A 22,500-nucleotide genomic window follows, 5' to 3' on the forward strand; every position below is an offset into this window, starting at 1 on the left:
AAAACAATTTCGAACTCCAGCTGCCGGTGAGATTTGTTGTCCGAGTACACCAAGTCGGCATTATGACTGTCGAGTACGTGAGATAGAAGCAGAAAGGAAGGCAGCTCAGAAGAGACTCGATGAAGCTAGGGTAATGTGGTTGGAGAAGGAAGTCAAGCTGAAAGAACGTAGAGAGAAATTGGAGGACGCTAAGAGAATTCAAAAGGAACGTAAGGAAAAGATCGAACGTTTGACGAACGAAGCGAAGGAATTAAGAGAGGCATTAAAGAAGATGAACGAGGAGGCTGAAGAGGGAATGGCTGGTTTCTGCGAGTCAGGTGATTAAATTAAAAAATAATAAATAATTATAAAGGAAATAACGATTGGGGAGGAAGAGAGAGAGAGAGAGAGAGAGAGAGATGTCATCTTAAACATTTTTTTCGATAGGTGAATGCGGTGATATACAGTGCCGCGAAAGATGGCTACGCGGAGTAAACAGCGTCGATTCGATTAAGGCAAGTGACGTCGAGTGTTTGGCTCGTCTTCGAGAATTGGCTGAAAATGAATTGACGATGAAAAAGCAAATCGCCGAATTGGAACGCCGAGAGGAAACTTACATGAGAACACTTCAACATGCCGATGAAATGTGGTCGAAGATGGAAGGAGACACCGCTGATACAATGAGCGCTTTACAAATGCAACTCGATACGAAAACCAAAACGAATGAACAGTTGGCGTCTCGTATATGCGAACTTGAGGATGAACTTGAAAAGTTAAGGGCTAAGATGGCCCTATGTAAATCAGAATTGACGAAATACGTAAGCGTGGAAAGGATCGAGACGATTATAGGTAGCGAGGACGATTTCGCAAAAACTACGGATAAAATGGTTGGAATCAGGCCAAAAATCGCTGACAAGGCCATCGAAAAGGAATACGATGTATTCGATAAAGAGATTCTTATGAAAGTTGATGTTGAGGATAAAGAAGTGAGTATCGATGTTGAGAAACCAATTGAATTTATGGAAGCAGAGGATGAAGAAGCGATTATCGATGCTGAGAAACCAACTGAATTAATGAAGCCAGAAGATGAAGAAGCGATTATCGATCATGAGAAAGCAATTAAACTTAAAGATCTAAAAGAAACAGAAATGGATATTGATATTGAGAAACCAACTAAACCTATTGAACCAGAGAAAATGGATGCGATCCACAAGTACTTGTCTATGTTAGGTTCTTTAGACGAACTATATTACGACGATGATTATGGTATCTGTAGTCCAGAATACGAATGCTACGAAGATTGGCAGGAACCTGAAATGGACGAAGAACAACCTTCGATCGTTCATCCTGACTTTCCTCCAATAATTACTGAAAAAGTCGTTCCTACCGATGATATAAAAGAAAAGCTAAAAGATTTGGAACAAATCGATGATAAAGAGGAAAAAGATGAAACTTACGAAGACATTGACGAAGAAATGGAAGAACCCGAAGAAGTTGAAGAAAAAGTTGAAGAAAAAGTTGAAGTACCTGAACTTAAAGCTGCAATCGATAAAGACAGTGTCAACGTACCATTGGTTAAACTTCGATCATGGTTCTATACCGTCGATTCGATTTGTTCCGTCATATCAGTTCGTATAAACTTTAATAATCCGTTTAATTTTAAACAAATGCCGAACGATTAAAACTTTAAATAACAATTTTTCAGAAATGTCCTACGTGCTCCGTCGTAAAACTCGATGTAGATACTTTGATCGAAGATATTGGAAAATATGCAGAAGTAAGATAAAAATTAAAATAAAGAGAATTAAAATAAATTTAATAATAACAAAATAAATAGATTTGATAAAGATTATTATACATTCATTGATTTAATCGGCTTAAAAATAATGATTGAACTTTGATGAACGGTGATTATTAGGTTGATGCTACAGAAATAACATTGAAGTTAACGATCGAAGTGGAAGCGGACAAAAAGGAACCAATTGTAGATGAACTAAAGAAAGAAGTTGTACCTGAAATTATGGAAGAAGTAATATCTCCAGAGGATATAATAAAAAAAATTGAAATGGAACCAGAAAGAGAAATTTTGTCAGATTTGGTAAAGAAACCAATCGAAGAAATCAAAGAAGAAATATCTATGATAGTTGACGAGAAACCTAAGATCGAGGAAGTTGAAGTCGAGAAACCTATAATTACAGAAGTACTTCCAAAAGTAATAAAAGAGGAGGACAAAGTTGAATTAATCGTAGAGCCTCCTACATTAGTGCCTGATAAAGTAGATGTTACTTTTGAGAAACCCAAGGAAGAAATAACAGAAGATGCTGACATTCCAATTAAAGAACCTGAAATTGAATATGATAAGTTTATAGTACCAACAAAGGTAGAGAAGATGGAAAAAGATATTGTGGTAGTAGACGAAGGGATAAAAGAAAAAAAGGATTTGGAAGATGAAACGAAAATAATATTACCTATTCAAGAATTAATCGATGAAAAAAAAAAGGAGGACAGAAAAGATATCAAACTTACGGATGATATCGATAAGGATATAACCAAAGAAGTCGTTGAATTAAAAGAAAAAATCGAAGAAATCAAAGTTGAACATGTAGTTCCTGTCCGGGAAAAACATGATGTTGAAGATGTCGAAAAACTATTAACAGAGGAAGAGACGATGAAAGAGAAAAAGAAAGCCGAAGATGTTGCAGTAAAAGTAGAGGAATTAGAAGCGAAAGTTATACCTAAACCAGAGATCGAAGAGGAAGAGATAATCGAACCATTGTTGAAAATAAAATCGGAGAAGGAAGTTCCGTTTGCCGAAGAAATATTTGTCGATGCGGAAACATTGGAAGAGTTACCATTGGTAAAGGATATCCCGGAAACATTGAAATACGACGAAATCCCAATCGAAGAAGATGTAGAACAGATAGAAGTAATGGATAAAATTCCTGTGGAAGATAAACCAGAAGATATGGAAGAGATAAAAGAAATAAAATTAGAAGAAGTAGCAGAAATAGAACCAAAAGAAGTAGCAGAAGTAGAACCAGAAGTAATGGTGAAAGTAGAACCAGAAGAAATGGTAAAAGTAGAACCAGAAGAAGTGGCAGAAGTAGAACTAGAAGAAATGGTGAAAGTAGAACCAGAAGAAGAAGTGGTGAAAGTAGAATCAGAAGAAGAAGTGGTGAAAGTAGAATCAGAAGAAGAAGTGGTGAAAGTAGAACCAGAAGAAGAAGTGGCAGAAGTAGAACCAGAAGAAGAAGTGGTGAAAGTAGAACCAGAAGAAGAAGTGGTGAAAGTAGAACCAGAAGAAGAAGTGGCAGAAGTAGAACCAGCAGAAGTGATAAAAGAAATAAAAATGGAACCAATAGAAGAGATAGAAAAAATAGAAGAAGTAGAACCTTCGCTAATTTCCGTGAAAGAAGAGGAAGAAGAAGAAGAAGAAGAAGAAATTAAGGAAAAACTTAAAATACCGATCGATCCACGAATTGTGCCAATGCCATATTTAGCCGTGGCGGATATAGAAGAAATAAAGAAAGAACCCTCGATTGACGTTGTAATTAAAAAGGAGATGATACCTTGTGTTTGTAAAAAACCCGAAGAAATTGCGGTAAATAGATATAACTAATTTCAAACTTTTTCCTTTACCTCTCGTTTCTACAATCAACTTTATTATTTAATGTTTAATTAAATTATTTACAGCGACCACCCGTGTTACCACCAATGCAAATCATTATCAATAAGACCGAAATCGTTCAGACGGTCATTCATAAGAGCACTCAGACTAGGGTCATTCAATCTACGAAAATAAAAACGACGGATCAAAAGTCAACAAGAATGAGCGATTCTGAAATATCATCGAAAAAAATGCATTGGCAAAAGAGACCAAAAAATAAATCGGCCTTACCTTGTTCCCATGTAAGTTCCCAAACGTCAACGACACATGATTCCATTTCAAGCGAAAAACAACGTTTATTTATTAACATTTTAAAATCTCTAAAACTTGATTTAAGTACGGAAGAAAAGAAAATCAGATCGATAAATTACAGTCAATTCAATGTAACGGATAAATGCAATTGTTGCGTTTGCGGAAAAGATAATATTTCTTTTCAAGCATTCGATAAACATTGTAATCGTACGTTTTTGAAAGATTTGAAAACGGACGTTCCAAAAATAGATCAAAATGCGCAAGACGAAAGAACATTGAGATCTAATATCACGGGAAAACTACGAACTTGCATTCCCTATATTTCTCCGAAAATTTCTAAAGCCATCAAAGAAATTTGTGATCGAGAAATGTGTACTTGTTCGACGTTGATTGAAAAAAGTAAGAGAAATATTAACAAATCCGAGAAAAAAGATCAATCTTGTTTGGCAAAGATGTCCAACAAATCACCTAAAATATGTAATAACTGTAATCGAAAAAAAGACGAAGGAAGATTCGAAGATAAATTAATGTATCAAGATAAATTAATAAAATGTAATACGGTGAAAATTAAAGATACGAAGGATCAAAAGGACCTCGACAATTCTTCGAATTGTATTTGTACGAACGTAGAAAAAAGTCAGAGCGGACGATTGTTAAAACAAGAAATTTGTGGTTGCGAAGAATTATGATTTGCGACTTAATGATAATTTAAAAATAATAAGATTATTGGCCGAGAATTATCAGCGGCGGATAATACGTTTCGTTAACTATAATATAATAAATCGTCCAATGGATCAATCATGCACCTTATAAAGAAAGAAAAAGTAATAAGATATTTAAGAAGGCGTTACACCAATTCATTTAACGTAAGAGCATTCTGTTTGACGACGTAAAAGAGACGAATAGAATACAATAGAATAGAATAGAATAGAATAGAATAGAATAGAATAGAACAGAATAGAATAGACTAGCATAGAAAAAAGATAAGAAACGAAATGAAATGAAATGAAAAAAAAAAAGAAAAAAAATAAGAGAAAGGGAAAGAAAAGAAAAGAAAAGAAAAGAAAAAGTATCTGAAAAGATAAAAATGAAGAATACCAAACCATATTCTAAAAGTTAGGTACTTGAAAATTATGATTATAGAAAAAGAATAGTATAAATAATAATAAAAACAACAACAACAACAACAACAACAACAGCAACAATAATAATAATAATAATAATAATAATAATAATAATAATAATAATAATAATAATAATAATAATGCATCACGTGCGAAGAATTGAACAGATTCTTTCACGGATTTACATTTGGTTCAAGGGAATTCATGTTTGAATAAAAGATAATAAAGTTCTAAACGAAAAGAACGAGACTACCTCCTCATCTCTTCTTCCACTAACCATCAAACCCCATCTAACCTCATCCCATCTGACCCTACCTGATTCGCATCAAAGATGATAGATGACGTGTACATAAAATAAAGAAATTGTTCTCAATTCTTTTCTCATCCATCCTCCTTCGATAAGGAGTAAGATAACTTCAACTCACCGTACATTCGCCAAGGTATGTCTGCGCGATCGCAGATTGTGGTAACCCCTGAGCTCGCCTATACTCCCCTGTTCGGCCTGCATCCTGGCTTGCGCCGTTGCAGCGGCACTGGCAATCACATGGTGCTGGTGCCCTGGGGCACCCGCTGTAGTGACGCTCCTGCGAGAACGCCAGCCCGTCCTGCTACCACCACCCCCGCCGCCACTTGGCGTTGGTGATTTCTTCTGGTATGGCCTGTAAAATCAACTGTCACGAAAGAGAAAGGACCCCCCAAAAAAAAGGAAAAAAGAGAAAAAAAGGAACAGAAGGGAACGTGCCCGCTCTCCCCCACATTTAATTGAATCCACTACAGTGGATTTTCTTGGCTATCAAATTTTCACTAATGGCCCGGAAAGGAGAATCGTTATCTTCACGTTGAATTTGTTTCTTCCCAGAATATTTTTATTTATTTATTTATTTATTTTTTTTTTTTCTTCTTTTCCCTATTGGATCAAGTTATCGTCCGAAAAATAAATGATTATCAATTAATAATATAGATAATCGCGACCGATTCTCGAGATCAAAGAATTGTAGGTCGGAAATTTATCTTTGTTATATTTTAAGAAATTGTTTTATTTTTTTTTTTTTTAACTACATATACTCTCGTACGAACAATTTTTTTAATGGTTTAACGTTATTATTATTATTATTATTATTATTATTATTATTATTATTATTATTATTATTATTGTTATTATAAATTATTATTATTATAGAAAAAAAAATGTAATATCGTAATAAAATCTTCCTACAAGTTTCAAAAAGTCCATAGGTCTCAATATAAAAAATTCACACTTCCTTGGTGCACTTCTATTCTACTTAAACCATTCGCAATGAAAAGAATTTAACGATCCATGTAAACGGCCAAGAGGGATGGTACAAATTCGCCTTCCAATATAGCGTTAACTCTTAATATTCACGAAAAGGCGAATGATCCATTCGAATGCTCGTTATTTGAAGGGATCTAACACGTAGAAGCTAACTAATTATATCCATGAATAACGCGTAGATTCAATAAAACGATGTAATGTGATGTTAGACACATGTAGATACACACACACACACACATACACACTTTCAGAGTATTCAATACTGTCAGAAGTGAGCATTTACGAGAGAGAGAAAGAGAGAAGAGTTGTAAAAGCATCGAAGAAAATATCTTTCGAGACTAGAAATACCCTGTGCGGTGCTTACAAAGAATAAAAAGAAAAGAAGGAAACGTTACGTACTTCTACTACTACTACTACTACTACTACTACACTACTACTACTACTACTATTACTACTACCACTCTCCTTCTCGATAATTGCATTTTCGTTTTATCTCCCTACATCTGCGAATAAACTAGTTCCTCCTTTCAAACAAATTCAACTACGAAAGATAACACCATACATATCTATTTTCATTTCCATCTAAAGTCAATATTACAATAGAATCAATAGAATCGAGAAATATTTCATAATAGGCACAAAATCGATCTAATCTCTCTTTCTCTTCTCTCTCTCTCTCTCTCTCTCTCTCTCTCTCTCTCTCTCTCTCTCTCTCTCTCTCTCTCTCTCTCTCTCTCTCTCTCTCTCTCTCTCTCTCTCTCTCTCTCTCTCAATTTCTTTTGAATCGTTCGAAAAAATCTTATACGAGAGTTATTTGTGTATATACAAAAAAGAAATATGAAAAAGAAAATATAAAACTTGTACATATATATCCATATGACAAAAATAAAAGTGCGACTGAAATGAAAAATACACCGTAGGACATACATTTTCTTCTTTATCCGACTAAGAAGTCCTTTTATGTATATACGACGTGCTTCTCTCTCTCTCTCTCTCTCTCCCTATCTCTATCTATCTATCTATCTATTTATCTCTCGCTCCTTCTCGAGAAAGAGAGAGAGAGAGAGAGAGAGAGAGAGAGAAAGAGAAGGGTCGATACCCGTACACGAGAGGAATATTCAATTTTTCAATCGTCCCACCGAACGCGATTTGATTTGAGCACGTTTATAACCTACTTTGTTTTCTATCATGAAATTTTCGTTCGTTTTTCTGTTTATTCGAATAACAATAACAAAAACGATAACTGGGAAGATCATCGTTCATGTTATATTTACATCATCTCTAGTTCCCATAAATATTATGCTTCTCTTTGCATCTCCGATCAGTATTTCATATCATTTACGTTAATATTAAAGCGCATATCCGAAAATTTGCAAAAATGTTGGATCGTTCTTTCGTACAGGAGAAAATTTATGAATATTACTAAAAAAAAAATAAATAAATAAATAAATAAAATAAAAAATAATAAAAAACATGGAGCAAATCACACTGTATTTCATATAAAATATTACGATCAAAGATTGAAAAAAACATACGTATACAATTTGCGCGATATCATGCAAGATTAATAACGAACTTTCAATTATTTAAGGCTGTTCATCGTCCCTAATTTCATGATTTATTACGAATGATTTATATTGAACGATTTTAACGAAGATCAGATTTTAAAGATAAAAGTTCAAACGAGCTTTTTCGAACTATTGAAAGAACTTTTTTTTTTCTTTGAAAATCGTGTCAAAAATTGATGATAATTTATGTATAAAAAATAAAGCTTTTTAAACAAATTTTTCTTTTATCGAATATACTATAATTTGTATTAAATATAATAATATATTTCTGTACCAAGCACTAACTCAATTGTTTGGTTACGCATGAGAATATTATTACTGTTATTATTATAGTTCATATTATACTTCGCTGAAGTCGCATTGACTACAATCAAAAACTGGTGAACAGCTTTAAAGTGTTCATAAAAGCTCGGAAAATATCGATCCATGGGGATGGAATATTATCGGCATTTTCCTATAATTTTCTATCATAAAATAAATATTCTTCTCAATTATGAAACTTCATAAAAGTATACGTACTTAATATACTTGAAATATTTTTGAAAAAGAAATGTGAAAATTATGCATTTTATCTAGAAACGATCGGGAATAGAATATTTGCATATTAAACATAAGCTAATTTCGGACGGGCATGATTACTAATCAAATTTATGTAAAATTATAATAGATCTTTATTATATCTCAATATATCATTGAAATTTTGATCTTAGATATTCCTACGAACATTCATTCTACGATATTCATCTCGCATACGTGAATAATGTAGATGGGTATACAAGCCAATATGCGTAATCACGGTGTATGTCTATGCATGACTCCTATTCAACGTAACAAAGCAAATAGTAACTGCAAATAGAATACCAATTGTGTAGTAAAATTTAAAGTGAATTTATTATAATACGTTAGCGAGATCGATCATAAATTATATATTGTTATGAAATTTATACAAGCTACTTTTCCATTGATTTTATGTGGTAATTACGAATTTTATGATATTAATTAAACAGGAGAGGAACGAGCGGATAATATTTCAATATTTCAATACGTTGTTAACAATGAGATTAACGACTTGTTATTTTCACGTTTATTCGTCGGTTGTTTTATACATCGCTTCAAATTACAAACGACTATATAAGCAAATTATTAAAAAATGAAATAAAATAAAATAAAATAGAAATAACGATGTTAAAAGTTTTTACGATAAATCAACAAACCTTCCGGAGCGATTCAATTTATAAGTTTTCCGTAGTTTCAATGATAACTTAATCAGAAGCACTAGAAAATAAAGAGACAAATTGTTCCGACGGAAGAAACGTTCAATCAATTACATGTTAAAATTGCTAAAATAGAAGTATATCTTATCCCCATAAAAGCCGTCACTCGGTTGATTAGTTACGATTTGTTTTTGAAAAAGCTTTTGCCTCGATACGTACAACTAAATTACATGCTGATACCATATGTATGTATATATACATGCACAACTTTGAATGCTTTGAAATTGTTCGTTTTTGAATGCTAACATTTTTTGTAGCAATAAACTTTTATAGGAATCCATCAAAAACATATTACTCTATATAACAACGAGTACCTATTGACAATTTGATTGACCTCGTTGATACAACCTCGTAAAACTTTCGATATGAAAAAACAAGAACAATCGAATCCTTCTCTTTTTTCTCTCTATCCAAAGATATACATATGTATAGTGTATATAGGATATATAAGGTTTTTATCAAATGTCATATACGATCCAATGCATTTGATCATATGAAAAAGAAATCTCACAGTATTACTCTAGTTCTTCTTACATATTTCTCGAAATATCTCTGTCCGACGTTATTATAAGTTAAAATAGCTTCTGCTTACGTAAGTTCTAGAAAACAGACAGAGAAAGAGAGAGAGAGAGAGAGAAAGAGAGAGAGAGTTGGAAGTTCTTTGACCGAAACGAAATACGACCGAGGCGAATACGTTGCGGGTATAAGTTACAAGAAACATATTTTTCCTTTTTTTTATTTTTTTTATTTGTAGAAATCCAATGGGGACAAAATAATTTTTCTCTTGACTTTTGACCTTATCTTGGAAAAGGAAAAAAAAAGAAACCACACCTAACTAAAATTAATATCCAACTTACCGAGAGGTTCGGACCTTTCCGAATTAATTCGATAATGACAAGTCGTCAAGTTTTTAGATTTTGATCTTATTTAGAAAAATCTTGATCTTCAAGCTTCAATGTAATTTAAAACATAACGAAGGTTCAAGCGAAAAAGTCGAAATTAAAGATGACATTAAAGTTAAAGATGAAAAGTATTAAAATCGACGACTGGAAAAATAGAGAAAGGGCGAAGCAACTATTTATTAAAAAAAAAAAAAAGAACATTAACAATTTTATATATTTAAATGTAGAGATAATATTTAATGTAGGAGTTGCTTTTACAGCTTAAACTAGATTTTCTACTAACTATATATATATATATATATATATATATATATATATATATATATATATATATATAAGCACGGATGAACGCTTCGTGCTTTATCATATGAGAGATACTTTGAAAAAGAAAAAGAACGTTTATTTTTCCTTCGACTCCATTCATTCATAATCTATATAACCTCTAATTTAGATGTACGTTGTTGAAGAAACATACATTGAAATTACGCTGTTATAGCGAATATGACCTTATGTAAAGTTGATATATTTTGCCTTTCGTTTTTTAGCTCTCTTCTCTCTCTCTCTCTCTCTCTCTCTCTCTCTCTATCTATCTATCTATCTATCTATCTATCTTTATTTCTATATCTATATCTATCTCTATCTCCATCTCGTCCTTTCTGTCTTATGAACAACCACCTGTTATTTCTACCATATTTTTATTAAAACATAAAAAATTAAAGTTCTTTTTTACGAATAAAACAACAGATCTCTCGTGTTTTTAGAGCACTCGATAATATAATTATATATCATTAAGTAGAAATTAGGATTAATCTGATGATATTAACAAATTCAATATCTCTTTTAATAAAATGGCAAATTTTCATATCTGTACATACATACATACATAATATTCATGTATATACTGATATGAATATATTTTCCTTCTTCATTAGAATTGAAAGATTTTAATCTTGTTAACGTTGCGTTTACAAAAGGTGTCAAATAATAGTCTCCGAGAATGTTGAATTAAATCGGAATTTCGTGCGTATTATCATGCTAATGTCCGTACGTACATATGTGTATGTGTGTGTATAGGACGAGAAAACACGTCGCAAGTCTTACGTGGAAATAGAATTCCTATCTAAAGTTACAATGAATTTTCATGGTATATACTCTCTCTCTCCCTCTCTCTCTCTCTCTTTCTCTTTCTCTTTCTTTCTTTAAATAAATATATATATATATATCTTTCTCTCTTCATAATATCACGAATATCATAGCATTTTCTATTTCTTTGAGTGGATATTGTCACAATGGACATAAGAAGGGTTTCGTATCTTTTGATAATGCTGAAGAAAAGTTAAGAAGAAATGACGAATAAAAAAAAATTTCAACCACTGTTACTAAAGCACTAAAGTTCTCTTTATCTCTATGCAAAAATTATATATAATATCAAACTTATATACTATAAGTATAATTATATTGCACAAATTGCACAATATTTAACAAATATCAGTTTAATCTTCGTAATATTAACTGACAATTAATTTTGTGGCAAAAGGAAAAGGAAACAAAAAAAAAGAAAAAAGAAAAGAAAAATAAAACAAGACTTCTAAAATATACATACATATGACTGCGTAAGTTCAAAGTATTATGAGAGTTGGTTATAGAGTATTAATGTTATCATTATAGTTGGTTTATATATATCATGGAAACTTGTATTTTCGAGTCTTTGTTAATAATATCTCTTTATAAAATTTAACTTCCAATAATAATGAAAATGAGATAGAGAGGATTCGCACGAGAGAGGGAGAGAGAAGAGAGAGAGAGAGAAAGAGAGAAGCTGATTTCAGCAGTCGAAGCTCATTTCATCAATCGCTCCAAGCGATAACCATTAGTACAAAACCGATGTCCATTCGCCATTAACGTCTGTTCGTTGCGATCTAGAAGAGGAATCTTTCAATCAAGACTAAACAAGCAATATCGAACCGAAGCTATTTCCTACAAAGCCAATATGATCCTGTATGCACTCATATATTCCCCACGATATATATATATATATATATATATATATATATATATATATATCACTTTATCGAACGTTCCATTAACTAGGATTATTATAATGCTGTAAAGCTGGATAGAAAAAAAATCGGAGAGAAAGAGAGAGAGAGAAGAAAATCAATTATTTCAAATGTTTGAGATTATCTTGAAATTGTCATCGATTAATTAACAGCGATATTAATTTTTAACAAGTTACACGTTTCATTATCCTAAAGATAATCGTAGAATAGTTCACTGTTCGTTCATCTTAGAATTTCGATCAGGCAATAAGTTCCATCTAATTTGTGACTTCCATGCAATTACCGTGCCGTTATTAGTCCCACGTATCTAATCGCGTCTTTAACAAATGTGTAATCTTCTTCTTCTTCCTCCTCCTCCTCCTCCTCCTCCTTCTTCTCCTCTTTCTTCTTCTTCTCGTGCCACCTTCCTCCCCTCCTACCTCTAGTTAGCAAAGCTCCGACAATATCCGGACGTAAATTAACGTGGAATAACAATGAAGATTTGTCAGATTTTTTTTTTAGACATGTAAGTAAAAGTATTTTATCGATCGATCCTTATCCTCTCAATCTTCGTAGATATAGTTGATGTCAACCATTCAAGGCTCGTTCAAACGAATTTCCGGAAGTTTGAAAAAAAAGGAAGCTATTCGATTTTTCGAGAAAAGGTCCGATACTATCATATCATCGATTATACCGTAGTATCACGAACCTTTCGATATTGTCAAATGATGCTACGTATTATGCACAGGCTTCGTTGACTTTTTATGATACTTTCTAACTTCAACTATAACTATATATATATATATATATATATATATATATATATATATATATATATATATATATATAGATAGATAGATATATGGTTCATCCATCTTTTCCTTCCATTCGATCAACATACGTCCCTTCTTATCTTTAAATCCTGCGATCCCTTTTCGTAATTTGACGCGGTCCGTTACTTTACCCATTTTCCAACCATCTCCTGACCGCACTAGCAATTCAGAATGAAAGGGAAAACAAGCGAACGAAGTAGCTTTCTAGCGGGTTTATTGCTCCCGAAAAGTATAGGGGAAAAAAAAAAGAAAAAAAAAAGAAATAAAAAAGAAAAAGAATGGACTCATCCCGAAAAGCTAACCCCGAAGGATATTCGGTTCGGACAATTTATTTCAAGTACGTTTCGAAAAAACGCGATTTTCTTTTTTCACCGGATCGTTAACTGCATCTTTTCTGATTTCCGTTGCATTTATTTTCGTATCCGAGAAAAACGCTAGAGTATTTTCAACGTGTAAAGAATAAAAAAAGTGAAAGAGAGAGAGAGAGAGAGAAAGGAGTAAAAGTTATCTCGGGAAAGTTTACTGATTTGAAAAGTTAATCACGATGTTGCTTACTGTGTAAAATACGCAACCATTAATTCGATAATAACAGTTTTATTGAAATTAAATACAAAGAAAACAGAGAATATGCTTTCTTCTTATTAGGAGCCCTTTGAGATATTCGAAAAGTTTCGAAAGGTTTTTAATAATAACGCATAAGAGAAAATAAAAGTAAAAAAATGAAAAGTAAGAAATAAAATAAACGAAAAGAAAATATCGTAAAACGATCGAGAGTAGTTTAAGAGTAAAGAAATTTCACGAAATATCATCAGTCAATCGTAAGATCTTTCTTTCTCGAGCTTTCAAACTTTTGTTGAAACATTAGTCGATATCAAATCGAAATGGAATAAGGAGACAGAGAACAAGACATTACGAATGAAAGACAGAACAAAACTGTTACGTAGTCACGCGATAGTCAAAAAGTAAAGTTTTGACAGCAATGAACAAAGTTAACGGGACAAGCACCTTGAAGTATCAAAGATTTTTAGATAAGAATGATTACGTCGTCAGGATCGAAAATTCATTTGTATCCGTCGTATGAACGACGCTCGATTAATCGATCAGTTAAATAAATCGATCATTTCAGCGAAATTTTTGTTACTTTCATTTCATCCGTCGGTATTGTAAAAAAAAAAGAAAAAAAAAAAAAAAATTCAGAACATTTTATTACGACATTTAGGAATTTTCATATTTATTAAAAACGACTCTCCTTTTGATAGCCAAAAAAATCCTTATAAATATAAAAGCAAAAAATGAGTGAGATAGAAATTGTTTGAAAGAATTAAAAATGACAAATTAATATATCTGGTTGACTGACCTCTCGCGCGTGTTTCGACCCTCCTCATCGTCCTCTTCTTCGATGTCGTGTAATCTTGGGCTCAGTCTGTGTTGAGTCCCACCATCTTTTCCGAATTCTTCTTCCTCGTTTCTCAGCTCACACTCCTTTTCCTCTTCATCGTCGAGATCGTCGAGATCCTCATCGAGTCCACCGAGTGGTGCACGATTTTTCGAGTCCACCGTGGAAGCAATTTGTTTTTGTTGACCCTTCTGTTGATCCAGATTTTTTTGTTGCTGGGACGATTTCTTATCAGAATCGGAATCCTTTCGGTGATGTTGTTGTTGCTGTTGTTGTTGTTGTTGCTGCTGCTGCTGTTGCTGCTGCTGTTGTTTTTGGTGATGTTGCTGAGAGTGGTGATGTTGGTAGTGATGTTGTTGCTGCTGAAGCTGTTGGTGATATTGTTGTTGATGCTTAAATGTCGAAGCGGCGCCCTTCTTGGCCTGGGGGGTGGCCCCCGAGACAGCACCGCCACCCCCACCCCTGCCGCCGCCGGCGCACGGCAGGCAGCAAGACCACGTGCCCCCCACCTCGACACCCTAGCGCCACTCAGCGTCAAAACATTCAGGGCCGACTTCACCAAGCTCGCACTCCTCTCACTTTATTGAGGGTCAACGTCTTTGAGATCTTTCTCTCTTTTACTCTCTCTCCCTCTGTCTCTGTCTCTCTCTCTCTCTCTCTCTCTCTCTCTCTCTCTCTCTCTCTCTCTCTCTCTCTCTCTCTTTACTACACTCTTTAATTCTTTCTTTTTTTCCTTTCTCACCTTACATCATTCACTTTGACGTAAATTTCTATTAGCAATGATACAATGAAATCGTACGATTCCGTCGTTCTTATAAAGAGTTCTCGAACGACACGAATGACATATCCGCACTCTCAAATGCAAAGGTAAGAAATTTAATCTATTTCCAGAGATACATATAGCAAATTTTTGTAAAACTTAAAAAAGGAAATCTAACAGATTTTTTTCTCTCTTTTTCCTTCTAACATACACCAGCATTCGCTCGGGATATGTTATATGAATGCAGCTACTTTTTTTCTAAAATAGTCTTTCTTTCCGTGATATGAAAAGAAAAGAAAAGAAAAATTTAGAAAAATTCGAAAAGGATAAGATATATATATATATATATATATATATATATATATATATATACACAAATATATATCTTGAGCGTTCTTTTCGTCTTCTTATATCCTTTCTTCTTAAATTTAATTTCAATTCTTTCAATCTCAACGAATATCTCTCTGGCTAACGTTAACCTACGTTATAGAATGCATTTAATACGTTATATCGAACTTCTTCCAAGAATACCAAGGGAGCTGATTGAATAGTTTGATCGGTAAACTTCGCAACCGTGTTCTAGTTTCTCCTAAAAGGTCTCTATTTCTCTCCCTCTCCCTCTCCCTCTCTCTCTCTTTCTCTCTCTTTCTCTTATATCTCCAAATAGGAGCAAATGCTTTTTGGCCGTGGATTCACTTTACGAGCTCTATTATCTCGTACTACGTTCGCTCTTTGTGCGTTGAACAGACGAAATATATAAGTTGTAATATACAACGGAGCGCACTATCATCACCACCGCCACCAACACATTCATAACTTTTTGTAAACTCCGATATCGCAAGTTCGTCTTCTTTCGGAGAATACGAGAAAAAAAAAGTTAGCATACGATTAAAATACTTATTATTAAATCTGCGCATTTATGCGACCGCTCTTAATCTCCTTTCATCGATCATCTTAAACGAACAATTCCTCAGGTTATCATTTTGACACAAGAGGCTATCATTTTGACGATATATTCTTGACGATCGATTTTTCTTCTTTAGACTTTTATATATATATATATATATATATATATATATATATATCGATCGTATGCATCAAATTTGATCGGCTCTCTCCCTCTATCTCTCACCCTTCTTCAATTTTCTTTGTCTTCTTTTTCTATAAAAGTCAATCGAACTTCTTTCCAATTTTTAACGCACGCTCGATCGTAGTAACGTTTCTTTCGATGTCACCTTTCTATCCATCTTCCTATTCATCCTTTCACGTGTATTCTCGTTCCTCTCACACAAATCTCTTCTCATCCCGATATCACTCACGCAGGATAATACCCCGTGATACGTCCTGTGCACGTAAATACCACGGATTCTTTCAAATATAGCCGATTCTTCACTTACTTCAATCTTATTCAACACTTTAATCATAGTCATCGTGCGTCATCACTACAACACATATTGCCTTATTGTTGTTATTGTTATTGTTATTGTTGTTACTGCTGCTGCTGTTACAGCTTTTCGACAAGAGTGCACTTTCACGCGCGCGAAAAAAAAGGCAAAAAAAGAAAAAAAAAGAGAAAAATACACAACCTACGAAATTCGTGGCAATCCTCGCAAGAGCAGCTTAGTATTTATCGAACACGCGTTAAAGAGCTTTGAATTTATCCTCGTACTCTTTCGAACAACACAGAACTGGCTTTCGATTAAATTCGAACATCGAACTATCGAACGAACTCGCAAACGCATTTCCTCCTTCTCTTCCTCCTCCTCCTCTCAGTTTCCACCATCTCTACGTAATAATAGTCGTCATTATCCTCCGTGAAAATGCGATAAATATTCGCGATCAAATCGTAGGATCGTTGTATGCACTTGCAACGATTTCGTACTTCGTATCTTATTATCTTTTTCTTTCCTCCTTTTTCCCCCTATTTATTTCATAGTACTTATTGTCTTGTTTACCAATCGAAGACACTATTTAGAACACAAACATGATTGTCGATTGTAGGAAAAGGAAGTGCAACGCGTGCGTACTCGCTTATGCGTACATATGTTGCTTGTTTCATTCTATTTTCTTTCTCTCTTTCTCTTTCTCTTTCTCTCTCTTTCTCCCTTTCTCTTTTTCTATCCAACGTGTTATCTGTAAAACGTAGATAAGATAGGAAAATAATAATATTTGTTGAAGAAAAATCTATGGGAAATCTATCGTCAAGGAGAAAGATGTCTAACGTATGTAAACTTCTTTTTTCTTTTTCTTTTTTCTTTCTTTTTTTTTTTCTTTTTTTTTTGAAGAAAAAGAAAATATAGACAGTTTGTTAATAAAACGTATCGATATAAATTTCCATTCTAAAATAATATTTTATTTGGAAAAGTAAAGTTAAAAAATATATAAAAACGGCGGAATCGCAATGATTAAAGTAAAAGATATTTCAATGTTGAAAAATGTCTATGACATTCTCTTTAACCATGACCTGAAGGGATCGTACGTATTTCCTCGACGTTTTTATAAATTCATAGTTTTCGATATATCTGAAGGATGCTCTTTTCTATAAGAACATTTGGATTAAAAATAATGGAAATAATTCTGAAAAAGGATCGATAAAAAAAAAAAAAGAAAAAAATAATAAAAAACGAAAGAAAAAAGATAAAGACGATCATAACGATGATAATAAATCTGTGTGATACGTCATAATCGACTTAAATCAAGCAAGTTAACGAACAATTCAAAGAGCTTTAATAGTTCCAATTAAGACATAGTTGTTCGTACTCGGTAATATTAAGACGAATCGTCGTCTCATGGCTTACGTATATATTGACATCAACAATGCGCTAATGGCCATTTACTCGAGTACTCATTGTCATAAGAACATTTGCGAATATGTACTACTTGAATTATTATTCACTTAAAGAGACAACGAGATGATAACAATTAACAATCAAGCTTTTACCGACCTTTTAACCTTTCGACGCTTCTAGCGTAAATTGAAAAAGTAAAAAACGACGATGAGTAATAACAAGGTTTAAATGTCCTATAGAGATTGGAATGCTTAGGAACGAACGCTTCAACAAAGAACTGTGATTAATGGTAACTTTAGAATAAAAACAATGATTTGCGATAAACGAAGGGCGTGTCTCATTTATGACCTTTTCTAAACCCAGAGTCCTCGAAATCTAAAATACAATTAGTTACATGTAGTTAGCGAACAATTGTCAAGGGAGGTGAAAAAAATAATAGTAAAAAGATAGTTATTAAAAAAATAAATAAATAAATAAATAAAAAACAACGGAATACGAATGATCGGCATAATTAAAGATAAACGCGGATTCCCCAAGAGAATGAGAATAGAATTTTTAATTTCACCGCAATCTATAGGAAAGGATCTGATTAATCGCTTAAACACAAATTACTCGGAAAAGTGCAAAACTGCCGTCGTGCCCATTAGAAATTTACTCTCACCGCTTCGTTTAAATTGAAATTTGCCAAGATTCTTTCCTTATCATTTTTCTCTCTCTCTCTTTCTCTCTCTCTCTTTTCCCTCTCTCTTTTTCTCTCTCCCTATTTCTCCCTATCTCTCGCTCCGACGCTTGCAATTTGATTAATATAAAGAAGGAAAGAAGCCTTTACGAAATGGAATTACACGAGAGAATTCGAGAAGCGAAAATCGACCATCGCAAAAAAAAACTAAAAAATTAAAAAGAAACAACATGATCTGTATTAAACAATTTTTTTTTTCATCATCTCGAACCAACATTATTGAAGCAACGTTGGATGTATGAAAAACCATGATTAAACCTATGCAAAAAAAAACAGATGAAAAGAAAAAAGAAAAGAAAAAAAAATCGAGATTTTTACATGCATAGGACTCGTTAGTTTTACCACGAGAAGAAAGGAAAAGACCATATTTCGTGATTGGAAAAAAAATGAAACAAGGAAGATTATTAAAGCTCGAATCAAATCGTAAAAGAAGTTTCCCCTTAACCCAAGGGTATTCTCTATTTTACTCGAAATTCGATTAAAGACTTCCGCGTATCGAGTAAATAGGAAATTAGATTATCTCGTTAGTTACTCGCCCTCTTTTCTCGTCGATGCCGAAGAGGAAAGCGAGCTGATTCTTCGTGGACTAAGTTTCTTCGAGAATTTCGTTGTGAATGGTTTTCGTGAGATCACATTTATTCCGAGGTAATACCTTATTGCGTTAAGAAAAACAAAAAAAAGAGAGAAAGAGAGAGAGAGAGAGACAAAATCGATCAAACTCGTCTTCGTCGTCGTGTAAATCGTGACAGGATTAAAATAAAAATTCTACGACTTTAGTCGTTAAGCCATCTCTCTCCATCGCCAAAGCAATCTCACGGTATTACTGAACACAGAGAGCCTTGCTTGTAAAGCAAGGAAGCTTTCCTACATCGTAACTCTTGACAGCTGGATAAATAGGTATTAGAAAGTTTCCAAATTAATCTGGAGACAGTAAACTCTAAGCTCACTCTATGTGTTCCCAATCTCATAATTAATTAAATATAGTTATTAAATATAGTTTGATTAAACCGCTTGTCTTCGACCAAGTCATCCACGATCGTCTTATTAAATAAAGATGAATTTTGCAATCTGTTGCTTCGACCCCTCTTTATTTATATTCTTTATTTTTCTTTTTTTTATCTTTTTTTTTTTATTTTTTATAATATTTGATTTCATTAAATTTTAAGAATAATGTCATTTTCTTTCCTTCGTGAAATTACTATTATATATATATATATATATATATGTATATATATATGTTACGTGAATTCCTCTCTTCATTCATTAAAGTGAAATAATAAATCAAGATATACATACACGTAAAGTAAGATATAAAGTACGAGAAAGTAAACCGCGGAAAGAGTAAATGAAACGTCGGTGAAATAAATGAAGGAAAGATAAAAAAAAAGATGGAAAAAAAAGAAAAAAATCTCTGTTAGCTTTCTTCATTAACATTAAGACAAGCGTGTCCTATATACTGAATGATCCACTCTGGTTTCTATATACGGTATTAAAAATAGGAATTATTACATACATTCTCTCTCTCTCTCTCTCTCTCTCTTTTTCTTTCTTATTTTTTTCTCGATTTCACAAATGTTATACCGAACAATTAATAAACAAAAAGAACTAGGAAAATAAAAGTGAAGAACATTCATCCTTGTCATTCGTTTACAATCAGTTGAATGAACTATCAGAAACTATTATAATGCTTCCATCATTTCCGGGGATGTTACTTTATTACCAAGGGCAGTTTCTGTCATTAATTACAAGAGCGATTGAGTATTCGGCTCATGGCTTTGGCCATTGGTATAGTTAACCAGGATGATCTCGTCTGAACCACCTACGTATATGACCCGATATCATCGATGGTCAAGATAACCTTGCCTCTAACCCTTATCCTACCCTCTATATCCTCATTTCTACCCCTTACTCTACTCTAACCATACATGCTATTACATTGGTAGAAGGTAATTAATTGCTTTGTTCGTTAATCGTTCACTGTGATATAAAATGATCGCTAAAGAGGTTTCATATAATCGATATATTGCGAACTAACTGTGACAGAATAACGATGTTTCATGATGCACCAACTATAGTCGAAAGCATTTGAGTATTCTCTCTCTCTCTCTGTCCCATCCCCTTTTTCTATTTTTTTCGTACCCGTTTTCTTCGTCAGGAAAAAAAAAGCAAAATAGAATAAAATACAATAAATATAAAAGAGAAAAAGAGAAAAAAAAATTAATAAAACACGATTCGAATATCGACCGTGTTAATTCAAACGTGTGTCAAACTTTTTTCTTCATAATTCTTTTTTGCATGTAATTACCAACTTGCCTAGGTTGACGATCTAAAAGGATCTCTTTGTTCGACTATGGCAAAGATACACATAATTAACTCTTTGACGATACTAATTAATTTTAATCGCTTGCAACGCGAAGCATGACATTTGTACGGTGTGAAAACATAGCTTTTTTTCTTGCTCAGTCTCTCTCTCTCTCTCTTTTTTTTTTTTATTTTCAACGATATGTATGCAAATTATTTTTTTTTGTGTGTTGTGCTTCATTAAAAATCTCACTTTTTTCGAGCTCGTTCGCTTTTATTTTAAACGGCGACAATTTAATGCAACACGAAATATAACGAATAAGTGAAACGATTCTAAGCTACCCCGGAGGAAGAAACATCACCCCGTTTTCTTCTTAACTTTCCATCTTCTCCTTCTTCTTAGGCTCTTCTTCTCGAAGCACCATCAAGTGGAAAGTATTTCCGCTCTAACGACGAGCTTTGAGTACCGGCGCATAAGTGGCTCGGCGATGAGCTACCCAAAGAGCCGTGCCTATTTCTCTCTTTCTCTCTCTTTCTCTCTCTCTCTCTCTCTCTCTCTCTCTCTCTTCCTCTCTCTCTTCCCATTTTCTTCCAAAATTAAATCAAACAATCGATCGAGATAAGTATTCGAAAAGAAAATATTTTTCTTGTACAAAATTTAATTTGATAATTATATTTTACGTATAAAAAAAGAAAGAAAAAAACTAACTTCAAAAAAAAAAGAAAAGAAAGGAAGTAAAATAATTAAAAACTTTGATTGGAAAGTTACATATAAAAATCGTGAGTTCGTGAATCTAATTTATCGAATATTAAAATAATCCTATGTTCTTCTTATTACAAGGGAAAAAAAAGATGCTCCCCCCTCTTAAGGATTTAATCTACCTTTTCGTTTCTTTTTTCATCGTATAATTGCTTTCGTTTCGTGATATTGCTTCTAGCAACGCAAAATGGTAACGGGATTATCCCTTTTCTCGGTCTTTCTCGAGTTCTATCTATCTACTACGGATTAATCGATACGAATAAGGATCGTGAATTCGCTAAAAAGAAAGAAAAAAAAATGAAAACGTGACGATTTATATTGACATGTAGATGTCTAAGAGGTCTTGGTGGGGAAAAAAAAAAATAAAAAAATAAAAAAAAAAGAAAATATTTATTTCAGAATTATCGTTATCCGTCCGATAAGAATACAAGTTGTTTGAACTTTGATACAATTTATTATTCATCGATGTACACGGTTACCGTAGATACAACATGCATATTATTAGCAAACGAAAGAAACATCCTCGTTTACCGATAAAATAGTTAAAGGTATATAATGCCAAACGTTATTTTCCATAGCTGAATTTATACCGGTCTAGTTCGCATAAATTATAACGAGGAACTACATCCGCTTGACGGCCTATATTACGCTTCTCTCTATATACGTTCAAACTCTACTGAGAGATCTCTATATATGTATGTGTAAACAACGCGTGTATTTGTGTGCGAGTGTGGATATATGTGTACACATGAATATATCTATACGTCCACGAAACGCATTAAATTTAAATTCGAATCGAAATTCTAGTAACATCGGGAATACG

The 22,500-nt window shown here is 33.1% G+C and overlaps 2 protein-coding genes across 2 annotated transcripts in view; both read right to left on the minus strand.

The window, feature by feature from the left end:
• The window catches only part of LOC124424362 (cAMP-specific 3',5'-cyclic phosphodiesterase), a 335,250-nt gene that overhangs the window by 239,620 nt on the left and 73,130 nt on the right, over positions 1-22,500 (minus strand). The window lies entirely within an intron of this gene.
• Positions 1-22,500, minus strand: part of LOC124424127 (centrosomal and chromosomal factor-like) — a 73,680-nt gene that overhangs the window by 19,598 nt on the left and 31,582 nt on the right. Inside the window, exons 2-4 of the mRNA XM_046962722.1 lie at positions 15,128-15,209; positions 14,290-14,846; positions 5,448-5,681 (exon numbers count right to left, since the gene is read on the minus strand). Coding sequence (XP_046818678.1) covers positions 5,448-5,681; positions 14,290-14,846; positions 15,128-15,209 — 873 coding nt within the window. The remainder of the gene's footprint in view (positions 1-5,447; positions 5,682-14,289; positions 14,847-15,127; positions 15,210-22,500) is intronic.

The sequence above is a fragment of the Vespa crabro genome, chromosome 5, assembly GCF_910589235.1.
Source record: "Vespa crabro chromosome 5, iyVesCrab1.2, whole genome shotgun sequence".
In the NCBI taxonomy this organism is placed as follows: domain Eukaryota; kingdom Metazoa; phylum Arthropoda; class Insecta; order Hymenoptera; family Vespidae; genus Vespa; species Vespa crabro.